Source organism: Globicephala melas, chromosome 6, assembly GCF_963455315.2.
Source record: "Globicephala melas chromosome 6, mGloMel1.2, whole genome shotgun sequence".
NCBI classification, from domain to species: domain Eukaryota; kingdom Metazoa; phylum Chordata; class Mammalia; order Artiodactyla; family Delphinidae; genus Globicephala; species Globicephala melas.
This window is the reverse complement of record NC_083319.1, coordinates 37,823,128-37,836,089: the sequence shown is the minus strand read 5'-3', so window position 1 is coordinate 37,836,089 and position 12,962 is coordinate 37,823,128. Positions and strand designations below refer to the sequence as shown.

Sequence of the window (12,962 nt, the reverse complement as noted above, 5' to 3'; positions counted from 1 at the left end):
AGTTTCAGTTTAGAAAGGTGAAAAATTCAGGAAATGGATGATGGTGAGAGTTGCATAACAATGTCAATGTACTTAGTGCCACTGAACTGTACAGTTAAATATGGTTAAAGTAGTATGTTTTACATTATGTGACTTTTACCACAGTAAAAAAAAATTTTTTAAGTCTGTTAATATTTTTTATATGAGACTATAACATGGATATTTTTGTAACTTGCTTTTTTCCACTACTATGTTCATATATTATTAACATATTTCCAGGGATTCAGCCTGGACAGGGTGGCGATGGGAAAGTTAGTCAAGGATAGAGATGAGGCTGTGGAAGGAGGATGATTCAGAGGATGTGGGAATTTAGGGGCAGGGGATGTTTTATTCAAAAGACCCACAGAGGAGAGGGACTAGAATTTGAGTGGACCAACAGACTAACTAAGCCCTTGAGTCTGAGCGTCTCCAGCAAGCTGGGAATTCGAGCAGGGCAGGGAATTTCAGTTCATGCTCAGGGAGTCCCAGTCCCCTGCTGGCAAGAGGCTGGCATGACACGATTGAGCAAGTCACTCCTGAGCTCAGCAACAACCTTCCTGCTAGGGTGGAGTGAGCAGGTACAAAAGACAAGCAATCTTGATGGTCAGTTGTCTGAAATTTCCGTAACAGGAATCTGCCGAGGCACGTGGGAGCCTGTGAGGGACCATGGGAAGGCTGGTCCACTTAAGCCAGGATGTGTGCACATTAACCTTGGCATCCCACCTGACGCTGCTGTGACCCTTCTGAGTCACATTCCTTCGCCTGGGCATCCTCCTGCATGGCTCTCAGCCCAACTCCCACCAGGCAGGGAGGATGTGCCTGTCACAAGACTTCCTATGATCTTTGGGGATGTTTTAGGAAAACACCGAAGAGTGTGGTTCAGTCGGCCTGGGCCCTGTGTCCCTCACCCTGGGGGCCACAATAGGGGCTGGGCCCCCAACCCTTAGGCACAGAATCACCATTCAGGGACTTCCCTGGTGGCGTAGTAGTTAAGAATCCGCCCGCCAATGCAGGGGACACAGGTTCAAGCCCTGATCCAGGAAGATCCCACATGACATGGAGCAACTAAGCCCATGCGCCACAACTACTGAGCTTACGTGCCTAGAGCCCGTGCTCTGCAACAAGAGAAGCCAGCACAACGAGAAGCCTGTGCACTGCAATGAAGAGTAGGCCCCACTCGACGCAACTAGAGAAAGCCCGTATGCAGCAACGAAGACCCAACGCAGCCAAAATAAATAAATAAACAGAAATTGTTAAAAAAAAAAAAAAAAAGAATCACCATTCAGAGGAGGGACACATTCATGCTTCTTCCCATCTGGCTTTTCTGCATCCTGCTAGCAGTGGATACACTTTGCTAAGTGTTGAGTCCTATCAGAGGAAGAGATTCCTGCCCCTGCCTCCTGGTTTGATGGTATGTTGAGCCATCCTGGATTTCCTTAGGAAACAGTGAGGCGGGGGCATCTCACAGTCCCCCATACCACACCATGAGGAAGCCACAGCACTTCCTGCCCTTACTCTCTCCTCCGTGGTAGGTCAGATGGTGGGAATGCAGAGGAGAGGTGCCACCTTCTGAGAGGAATGAGGTGTCCAAAACAGAGTTCCCTCCCAAACACTCAGGGCAGCCTCTTTGTCTTTCTGAGTCCCAGTTCTCTCCTCCCACCCCCAAACATGCCTGGTGTCTGAACACCAGGATGCCACACCTGCCCCCTTTCTGTGTCCCTAGTCCCATCCTCTTCCTCATGTTCTGTGCATCTAGAGTTTCTCTGTGATCTCTCTTGCTGATCCAGTGTTCCAAGGGCACATTCAACCACCCTTTTATACCCACACGGGCCCTCAGTTGGCCACCAACTCCTAGGCCCTAATAGAAACTTGCCATGGTAACTTCCAGAATCTACCTCTACTTCTGCCTCCAGCTTTGGTTCTCCATACTACTCCTTCCACCCCACAGCCATGGTACCTTCCCAGATCCTCACTTACCCTTTTGAGTCTTTGCCCAAATTCTGTTACATGTGAGCGAAACCCTTCTTCTCCTAATACACAAAGTCTTACCTCATTAATGCTTCCTTCTTTCTACTAACCACCAGCAAAGTGTCTGTGCTTTTTCCAAGGCCATCTCATGAACTTGGACGTTCACTCCCATCCCCTCACCTCTACACCACTACATGGCTCCAGTAGTTCTCCCTGCATCATCAGTTTACCCCTCCTCGACTGCATCATTTCTGTCAACATCCAACATCTTATGTCTCTCATCTTTTAAAAGAAAAACAAACAAACAAACAAACAAAAACCCTCTCTGGGTTCCACTTCCTCCTACAGCTCTAGCCCCATTTTTCTGCACCTCTGTGAAATAAACCTCCTTTGAAGGAATTGATTACACTTGCTATCACCACACTTGCTATCACCAATTGCTCTCCTCTCATTCTCTCTTGAATCCACTCCACTTCACCTCCATCACACGCGAGTCTGTTCTTCTCAAGGCCATGAGTGATCTCTGTGCTGCTAAATCTAGTGGTCAACTCCACACCCTCATCTTACTTGGCCAATTCACAACTTTTCATGCAATTGATCATTTTCTCCTTGCAATATGCCAGTATGCCACACTTTTCTGGATTTCCTCCTTCCTCCCTGGCTCCTGCTTTTCAGTCTCCTCTGCTTACTTGTTCCTCTTTTTCTTCCCAATTTCTTAATGTTGGAATGTCCCAGAGCCAAGTCCTTAGATCTCTCCTTCACTGATACTCATTCCTTTAGTAACCTTATCTGGTCCCACAATTATACATCCATCTCTCCATCTCTTTCTCTCTCTCTCCAGCCAGGACACTCCCTGAACACTATAAGGCTTCTGTGTTGAGAACAGACTGTTGGAGATATGGTCTCAGGAAGAAGCAGGAGATTGTGAAACTATTGTAGTATTAGTAGCAGCAGAGGAGGTAAGACAAGGTCATTTTCTGAATTTTGAAGGTAGAGACAACAGGATTTACTAATAGACCAGAAGCAGATTGTTAGAAGCAAAAGTCATGGCTGACACCAATATTTCTGGTCTGAACAACTGGCAAGAGAAAGGTGCCATTAACTGATGTGGGAGCAGGTTTGGTATGTGTGATTGGGTGGTGGTGGTGGTCTGGGGAATCAGTTCACTTTTGAAACAAATACTGGACATCCGAGTATATACTCTTGATTAGACAATTTGGGCATATGAGACTGTCTACCCCATAAGATAATGATCTGCATGGAGGCAAGGCCTGTGTCTAGGTGACTGCTGTGTCTGGCATAGTTCCTGGCACACAGTAAGTACTCAAACATTTTAACTGTTGAATGCAAGATGCCTCTCGAAGTCATTTTTATTGTGACTCTTTGGAGACATTATCATCAACTGATTTTCATTCTAGGAGGCATTTATTCCATGCAGCTGAAAGGCAGTGGGGGGTCAAACAGGTAACAGGGCTACAGCAAGCTCCCAGATGGGTTACCCCTTAAAATCTAATCAATAACAACAGGGTGCAGAGAGGGGAGATTCTATCAATTGCTTCTGACATCGATCCTATTAGCTATGTGCCTTTGATAAACACAAAGCACCTCTTCAAGAATGAAGCACTGTTAACACTCCTCTAAAAACCTTCCCTCCGGATTGTGGGAATATATAAAAGTTATCAATGAATTGTGCCTGTGGGCCAAAAGTGCACTGGATTCTTGGCTATTACTTCTTGTACTACATCATGCACACTTTGCTCCTCTGGGGCCCAAAGACAACACGGGAAGCCATGACAGAAGTCAAGCCTGATCTTTACCTCCAATGCATCTTAGATGAGGGTCTTCCTTCTCTGCTCAAGTCCCTTTATCCACAATCCAGGGTGGAGCTGAAAGAGTTGTGTGGAACGCTGGCCCATTTGTAAAATGGGTTTAAGCTCCCATACCATATGGGAAGTACAATCTACCTCCTCTACTCTCTCCGTCACATATCACATTAAAAACAAAGAGGCACAAACAGGTGGTTCTTTGCTTAGAGGTACACAGTATATTTGGAGAGGGCCCTGCCTCACCTGCATATTAATGGAAATGATGACGACAGCCTTCTTCAGGAGGATGCAGAAGTTTGGGAACCTATGAACTCCTTTTTCCTGGACTGGGTATTCTCCTTGTATAGACAGGTGCCTTCTGCTGAGGTGAGAGTTGAGACATGGGATGGATTTTCTGGCTGAGTGGCACAAGTCAGCTGAGGACAGTGCTTGGAGCTGTTGCAGGAAAGGCGCAGGAACCAGGATTGGCTGGACTGAAGGGAGTGTCGCTGGAACTCATTGTCTAGGCACTGGAGGACATCAAAGAAGGCCACATCTTCCTCCTCCTTCTCTGACTGAGCTCCCTTCACAGGGCATTTGGTGGGAGGTGGTCTCTTCTCAACATTTTCTGTCTTGGTTTTGGCCACCTTCTCATCCTTAGAGAGGAGAATGGATTCCTTGTGCCCTTGACCTTTCACCTTTGGGTTAATCCAGTGTGTAAAATGCTTCATCTTATTTCCCAGTCCAGCTTCTGCAGCTTCTGTGAGGGTAGGGCTCTTGTGAATATGGGCTGTCTTTACCAGACCCTGCTCTTGGCCCTACAAAGTGTGGCCCTACAAATTTTGGCCCTGCAAAGCTTGGATCTGAAAAATGTGGCTCCTTTAAATGCTGGACTTGCAAAATGTGGGCCAGCAAGTTGGTCCTGTAAGATCTGGCCCTTTAAGCCCTGAACACTCCAGATCTGACATTCTCAGGAATCCTTGTTTGGGTGAGGTCATTCAACTTGCCCTAACAGCCTTACAGACTATTCTTATCTGGTCCTTTTGTCCCAAGGAATCCTGGAGGATGCTCTAGGAACTCAAGGTAAAGGGAGAAGCTGGTGAAGGTACTGACAGGGGGCACTAAGCTGACAGGATGGAGATGGTGGCTCTAAAGACCCAGACAGATCCTTGCTAGTCCCTACTCACTCAACACAACCATCCTGGCCAAACTAAAATTTTACCTGAGAAAGATCCTGGAGATACATTTGGGAAGTCAGGGGCTCTGGGGGTTCTACTTAGAAGTGTCCCTACTGGAACCTTGGCAGGGTAGATGTTCTCTCTGGTTGGAGAGAGCCTCGGCGCTGCACCCCCTTCTCTGTGATTCTCTGATGCTTTGAGTTTCCCTGGGTCCTCTGTTCTCCCTGCTGGTGCAGGGAGTTATTCTCACCTTTGCAGAGGCCTGGGGCTCAGGGATCTTCCAGGCAGGGGTTGTTCACACTGGCCTCCAGCTGAACACAAGCACCTGGGCCTCTGTTATGTCCCCACTGGGCTGTGAGATCCTGGAGGCCCAGGGGAAGAACCATTAGGACTGCTCTGGAACTAGCTTGCTTTTGGTTCTGCTGCACTGCACAGGATTTATACACTGCTGCTTACATGAGATTGAGCCAGAGACTCTGTTGGGCCCCCAACAGGCCCAGGCACCATCTTTGTGATTGGAGATTGGCTAGTGATTGCCAGAGCCATGGCCTTGGAGAGTGCCACAGTACAAAGGGCCCACAGTTCTGACAGGAAGGCCAAAACTTGTCTCCAGTTTCTCAAAGCCTCCCTGGGAGGGCACCTGGGTAGGTGCTAATCAAGGTGATCAGTAACAGCGTCTGGTGAGGCTTACTGCTGCCGGTTAAGGCCTGTCAGTATTCAGGGTGTCACTTCCTAGTCCATGTAGGGACTGATGGCTGCCTCTATGTCTTAAGGGCTTACTTTCTGGGGTGCAAGGGAGCCGAGTTGCTGCCAGGGCCCCTGGAATTCTGCAGACCCAGTGATTTGAGTCCCAACTGCTGCAGATGTGGGTAGGGACAATCCCCTAGCAGATCCTCTCATATTTTTAGCCAATATGGCTCTACAACATCACCATGGCCTGGGAAGCAACTGTGGGCTGGCACTACTGGCCACAATAGATCAGAAGAGGCCACTATCCCCTCTGGCCTCTGGGTCTGCAGGCTAGGGGACACTCACCCTGGTCAGTGTGCTGCACTGGGGCAGGGGCTGCTGGTCAGCAGGGGATAGAAACAACTGGTTGGACTGCTGGATCTTCTGGGGCAGACCCCAGCAATAGTAAATCAAACAGCCAAATCAACCACTTCTGAAGGTGGAACTCCACCAGCTCAGGGCATGCTCCAGGAAAATACTACCTTGCTCTTGAGGACTGAAATGGGCTTCCCCAAACAGGTAGGCCCCTAAGTCTCAGGAGCCAGGCTTCAGCATGTCTCAGGGCTTATGCTGTATGGTTCTATGCATCTACAGAGATCTCTGGGCAACAGCTGGCAAGCCCCACAGAAGCTGGAGCTGCCTTTGAAGTGAAGGTGCCACTGCAAGGCTTCACACTTGGCCAGAGTCAGAAATGGGACATTGACATAGGCTTGTCGATAGAAAGATGAAGAAGCCCAAATTCAGGTATGTGGGAAGAAGGTGGGTCTAACTGAGGTAAGAGGAAATTTTAGACAGTTTGGACATTAACGAATCACTGAAGAAAAAGAAACCAGGCTCCACTTTTGTGGCAAGATGTCTAGGGGTGGACCAGGGACTCAATGTGCATAAAAGAGGAACCATAGAAAGGCAGCTGTGTTCTGCTGCAGACAGGACACTGAGGCCTCAGCATGACCCCCAAGCAATGGACAGAGACACTTATAAACTAAAAGATGATAGAGGGTAGAGCCAGAGTCACAGAGTTTGGGATTTGTTTGCAGTGACATCTGCACTGGATCCATAACGTATCCTTGAAAAACAGAAAGTTTGGGTGGACTTGCTTACCTCCCATGAACCCCAGGTCAGGAAGATAAAAGCCTATCTTTTCAACAGAGGCCTTAGAGGTAGCATTCATGATGAAAGAAATGGTAGTGTTCTCCCCCAGGCTTGGAAAATTTGGGGGCCGTGTGACATAAGTTGCCACAGGAATCTTCCACAGATCTTGGGAGCCCTCAGGTGTAGAAACGCATGCATTTATATACACATACTTAAAGATACATCAGGGATTTGGGGACACAGGAACATGAGATGAAGGGAATGAAAGGTCATGGGGTATTTTAGGTTTGTGAGCTTTGGGTTCAGGGAAAGAAAGGGAATCAGATATTCAAGGGCTGCTGGCCTTATTTCTCTGGAACACATTCAGAGTTGCTCTTCTTCTTGTCTTGCTGGTTCACAGGAATCCTAGGCTCTTCAAGGCTTGAAGAAGACAGAGCTCCCACGTCCCAGGGTACCTCTGGCCCTTGACATTCCTGCCTTAGCTGCTGGTCGTCCGCCCAGTATTCGTGGATGCTGACTGCACTGGCAGACTTGGTGGTTGACTTAGTGGCTGACCTGGCAACTAACTGGGTTAAGGATTTCTGACTTGTTAGTTGTGACACTATGCGGGTTGCTGATGGAAGCAAAAGCTCTTTGGAGTGCAGGGAATCCTGACTCTGCTCAAAAGAGAGACTAGACGTGGACAAAACCTCTAGGCAAGAGAAGCCCTGCGATGTCCCCAAAGAAGTAGTGGTGGTCAGGGTGTTCTCACCCGATAGCAACTGCTGAATCTCCAGAGCCACAGCGTTGCAGGTTTGGCAGCAGGGATCTGCACACAGCAGCTGCCGCACACTCCCCTCCTGAGGAAGCCAACCCTGGCTGGGAAGGGAAACATGGCAACCGTTTGTTACTGATGGAATGACATCTGCCTCTTTTCAAGGGTGTGGCCTGGAGATTGGCCTGTAAGCTCTGTGTTCTACCCCCAGGTTGTTTTTGCCACGGCTATGCTCTAGAAACATTCAGCAGGTTAGGGCTAGCTAACCTGGGCAAAGTCTCAGACAACTGAAAGGAACGCAGGGCCTTGAGAGCCTGGGAGGTGGGTGAGTTCTCTGCTGACCTGTGCTGAGTAGCTGAACTAGGAGAAGGCAACCAGGCAGATGGGGGAGCCAATGGTTAGCTGATGGCGCAGCACCAGGAACATCACCAGATAGAACCTGGAGTCAGTCTCGTTTGGGGCTACGGAGGTCCTTGTGGGAACTCTGCATTCTGGGGATTACAGGGCATACACAACATCTCTTGGAAGACAATCCCTATTCTCTAGAGATCTGAAGAGGGGGACAATATGATAAGCTCCTGCCTGAGGGCTGTCCCAGGAACTGGCCTCCCTGAAGATAAAACCAGAGGAGGTATGTCAGCAGGGTCCAGGGGTCTGCCCTTGAAAGGGTCTAGCTGTAAAGAGAATATGAAAATGATGACTGATTTATGCACTTAATTAATTATCTATCCTCCTAACCTGTCTTGTGGTTGAGTGAAAACCCATGTAGTTTTAAATCCTGCACTAGTCAAATCCTGAATTCCAGGACCTTTGTGAGCCTAGTCCAGACCAGAACTGCAGGACTCCTGTCTCCTGAGGCGTCTGATCCCACCCTCTCCTCTGGGAACCCCCAACCAGTGTCCAGGCTCCACTGTGTCTGGCTACGTCCCAGCCATTATGCTCCTCCCCAACCCTGCCACAGGCCAAGCGGAGAAATGATCACAGGCCAGGCTGGGAGTTGGGAGACTGCAAAGAGCAAGAGATCACCTTCTCATGACAGAGAGCAGCTCCCACAGCTTCTCAGCTTCTTCCCGGGAAAGTTTCCTAGCTGAGAAACCAGGAGACAGCGTTACATGGAACGGGAGAGGATTCAGGGAACATCCTACAGGAAGCTGGAGACCTTTGAATGACAGGAGACGGCAAACCCCAACAGCCAGTGCTCTGAGGCACGTCTGACTACAACTTAACCAGGTATGATGTGCTCTCCTGGACCTAATCTCCTTTGACCTTCACAACCACACTGTGAGTGAGACAGCATCATCATGCCCATTTTATGGATAACAAGACTGAGAGCTGAAGTGACGTCCACTGGGTCATAAAACTAGTAAATGACACAGTTAAGGACAGAGCCCTTACTTCCTCACTCCCCTACTTCCTCTTCACTCCCAGGGGTAAGGTGGGGAATTCTGGAACATTCCCAGGCTCTGATTTACCACCCAAAAAAGTCTTCTGGGAGAATCTGTCAACTTGGGGAAATTGGGCCTTCAGTGGTTAGAGCACCTGGTGCCTGGCACCAGGGGTCATTGAGGGACAGGGCTCATGGGAGCCTCACCCACAGTGGAGAGAAGTCAGAGCAGAGACTGTAACGTTACCTCTTGATGTTTTATCTTTAGCCCTTTGTTTGACTCTCCGGTGATGCTTAAAGGCAAAAGACAGTGTGAAGCTGGGGTGCTCTCTTCTTTTCATGTCTAAACTGAGACAAAACCTGCAAATATTTCCCAAGCTTTTTCTGTGTTCCAATTTTACACATTCTCCTACCTTTCTTTTTCCTACTCTACCTTTTTCACACCATCATTTCCTTTCTCTTATTTCTGATTCATTTTTAGGCTCTTCATACTCCATACCTCCACCCCCATTCCCTGAAGTTCTGTGGAGAGATCAGGATAAGACAAGAGAAAGGGAGGAACGGTGGTACAGTAGCCGAAGGACCTTAGCCATCCAAGGCCCTAAATGTCCACCAACCAGAGGAATCACCCAAATATGAAGCTGTTCTGGGATCCAGTGAGGAAATTTATTCCATTAAAAAAAAAAACAGGGGTAAGGGGTTAAGGGTAACAAGAGACAGTGAGGGGATAAAACCTTGATCAAGGCTTAACTGGTTCAGTTGCGGTCATAGTGTTTCCCTACCAGCAGCAGCTCCTGTTAGGTCCCAATCTTAAATCTTGGTGATTCTTTCTCACTTGCCAAATAATTAATGGGATAATGATGATGGAACCATAAGTGTAAAGAGGATATGCAACATCCCACAGAATAAAGGTAGGCCTCAACATAATCTAAACCTCACTAGCCATCCCCCTTTCTAGGCTTCCTAGGCTTTCAGGGTCTTAGAACCTAATGCCTCCAAATTCTAGACCTATCGTCTCTGCCTCACAGAGCACAGAACCAGACCAGTAGACTGCATCAAAAAGCCCTGCTGTTTCCCGTCATGCATAGCATCACAGACCTTTATTTGTCTAGGAGAAACTCATGTGACACAGTGCAGAGCCTGAGCCTAAAGGTGCCAAGTCACAGGAAGCAAATACTCTTTCATGCTCTATTCTCTTTATTCTGTTGGCTCAGCCTTCTTCTTTCAGATAATAGTCTGGCATCTATCCCCAGATAACTGAGTCTTTATGTACACTGCATGCCCTAAAACAGAGACAGTGGCTACTGTCTCTCTTCCTCCTACTACAAAGGAACTCCATGAACTATAGCACCTGTACTGGGAAGATAACTAGAAAACACACAAGAGGACAGTGCACACATTGTCTTGTTAAGTCTTGGACAGTGAAGGTTTTGATGCCACAGGCAATAGGTAGTCAGTATCAAGAAGTTCAGGAAAAGAACAGTGATTAATGTGACAAGGAAAGGACATAGCTTCTGTTCTTTTAAATAACTTACTGAAGAGTTAAAGAAGGAGTCCTCCCAGTCTCATTCCCTAAGCTGAACAGTGTCAAAGGTACAAAAACATTTGAGTTATGTTACCTGCCTGCTCTCAAGACACTTAAAAACCTAGTTTCAAAGACAAGATTAATTCACAATCAAGAACCCACCTTATTAAGAGTTGAATCAAGAAACAGCCTTACTAGGAGTTGGGAAAGAGAGGTGTAGGGAGTTATTTAATGGGTACAAAGCTTCTGTATGGAATGATGAAAAGGTTCTGAAAATGGATGGTGGTGATGGTTGCACAGCACTGTGAATGTCCTTAATGTCAGGGACAAGTACTCTTAAAAGTGGTTAAAATAGTAAAGTTTATACTGAGTATATTTTACCACAATTTAAAAAACAAAAGGCCAAGAAAACCCAATTGTTAGCATGAGGGTTTTTTTTGCTACCTATAAGGAAGAATATTCTGAAAATAATTTGGCAAAATAATGGATTAGTGAATGTTTTTTCCTAAATGTCCTTTTTTACAGAACAAAATAAATACAAAATAGATCCTTACATTTAAGATAATTTAAGAAGAGTCTCACCGTGAAGACGGGATGAATTTGAGCCATTTCAACATCTTTCCTGAACTTGTGAATTCCATAATACAGGAATGAGAAGACTTTTCCAACTAAAGAGCACTGAATGACAGGTTAACAATAATCAGTGAAAAAGCATCTTGCATCAGCTTTTTAGCAGTAGATCAAGATACGTACAAAGTGGCTTGAATCTTTTATTACTGGTGTTATTCCTACCAAACCAAGCTCCGGCTTCCTGCAGCTGCTGCCGGCCTCTATGCTGCTGCAAAGGTTCTCAGTCTCCCGTTAATCTGACCCAGTATGGCACTGCGTGGTACTTGGGGTCCTCCTTCCCTGGACTATGAATGTAGGTAATTAATAAACTTCATTCAGTCTTATAGGTCCAGTGTCAGATGTTGCTCGTTCGGCCATCCCCAGAACCCCAGGGTTACCAATGGGATGAAGAGGAGGTGCATAGGACACCATATCTCCTACACAACCAGCTCCTGCTTCCTGCAGCTACTACTGCAACACTGCTTAGTCTCCCATTAGCCTGACCTCTTGGCCCCAGACAAAATCACCAAATTTGGCAACACTGGCACCAGCTCCAATGAGTATACTATTTACTTAACAGATAATCCACAGCCACTGTCATCCCACTAAACTGTTAAAACCATATGCTGCAAACTGCTCTATAGCAACTTACCCACCCTTGCTCCTCTGTCTCAGAGCCGAGGTAGAGTCAAATGACAATCTTATGCCTTTCTGCAGAGTAGACTTTTAGTACTGGTTTATTTATTGATTTGGTACCCACTGACAGAGGGTGCTTGTGTGGATAGGACAGTGGGATCAGCGTCTTCCTAAACAAGGGCACATTCATGTAATGAACACACTATCGTTTTTCTTTTTTTAATGGATCATTTCCTTTTTCTTTAATTTATTTATTTAATCTATTTATTTTTGGCTGCGTTGGGTCTTCGTTGCAGTGAGCAGGCCCCTCATTGCGGTGGCTTCTCTTGTTGCAGAGCACGGGCTCTAGACGCGCGGGCTTCAGTAGTTGTGGCATGCGGGCTCAGTAGTTGTGGCTCGTGGGCTCTAGAGCACAGTCTCAGTAGCTGTTGCACACGGGCTTAGTTGCTCCGTGGCATGTGGGATCTTCCCGGACCAGGGATCGAACCTGTGTCCCCTGCATTGGCAGGCGGATTCTTAACCACTACACCACCAGGGAAGTCCACACACTGTCTTTTTTTTTTTTTAAACGTCTTTATTGGAGTATAAGTGCTTTACAATGGTGTGTTAGTTTCTGCTGTATAACAAACTGAATCAGCTATACGTATACATATATCCCCATATCCCCTCCCTCTTGCATCTCCCTCCCACCCTCCTTATCCCTCTCCTGTAGGTGGACACAAAGCACCGAGCTGATCTCCCTGTGCGGCTGCTTCCCACTAGCTACTTTACATTTGGTAGTGTATATATATGTCCATGCTGCTCTCTCACTTCGTCCCAGCTTACCCTTCCCTCTCCGTCCCAGCTTACCCTTCCCTCTCCCCGTGTCCTCAAGTCCATTCTCTATGTCTGCATCTTTATTCCTGTCCTGCCCCTAGGTTCTTCAGAACCAGTTTTTTTTTGTTTTTAGATTCCATATATATGTGTTAGCATACGGTATTTGTTTTTCTCTGACTTCCTTCACTCTGTATGATAGTCTCTAGGTCCATCCACCTCACTACAGATAACTCAATTTAGTTTCTTTTTATGGATGAGTAATATTCCATTGTATATATGTGCCACATCTTCTTTATCCATTCATCTGTCGATGGACACTTTAGGTTGCTTCCATGTCCTGGCTATTGTAAATAGTGCTGCAGTGAACATTGTGGTACATGACTCTTTTTGAATTATGGTTTTCTCAGGGTATATGCCCAGTAGTGGGATTGCTGGGCCAGTAGTGGGA

The 12,962-nt window shown here is 47.0% G+C and overlaps 1 protein-coding gene and 1 pseudogene across 1 annotated transcript; both read right to left on the bottom strand.

The window, feature by feature from the left end:
• Window positions 1-12,962, bottom strand: part of LOC115867787 (ras and EF-hand domain-containing protein-like) — a 168,876-nt pseudogene that overhangs the window by 115,488 nt on the left and 40,426 nt on the right.
• SPATA31F3 (SPATA31 subfamily F member 3) lies at window positions 4,091-9,853 on the bottom strand. Its single transcript, XM_060299967.1, is given in 6 exon segments — window positions 4,091-4,551; window positions 7,134-7,648; window positions 8,571-8,631; window positions 9,176-9,221; window positions 9,357-9,361; window positions 9,715-9,853. Coding segments are annotated over 6 exon segments (1,227 nt in total).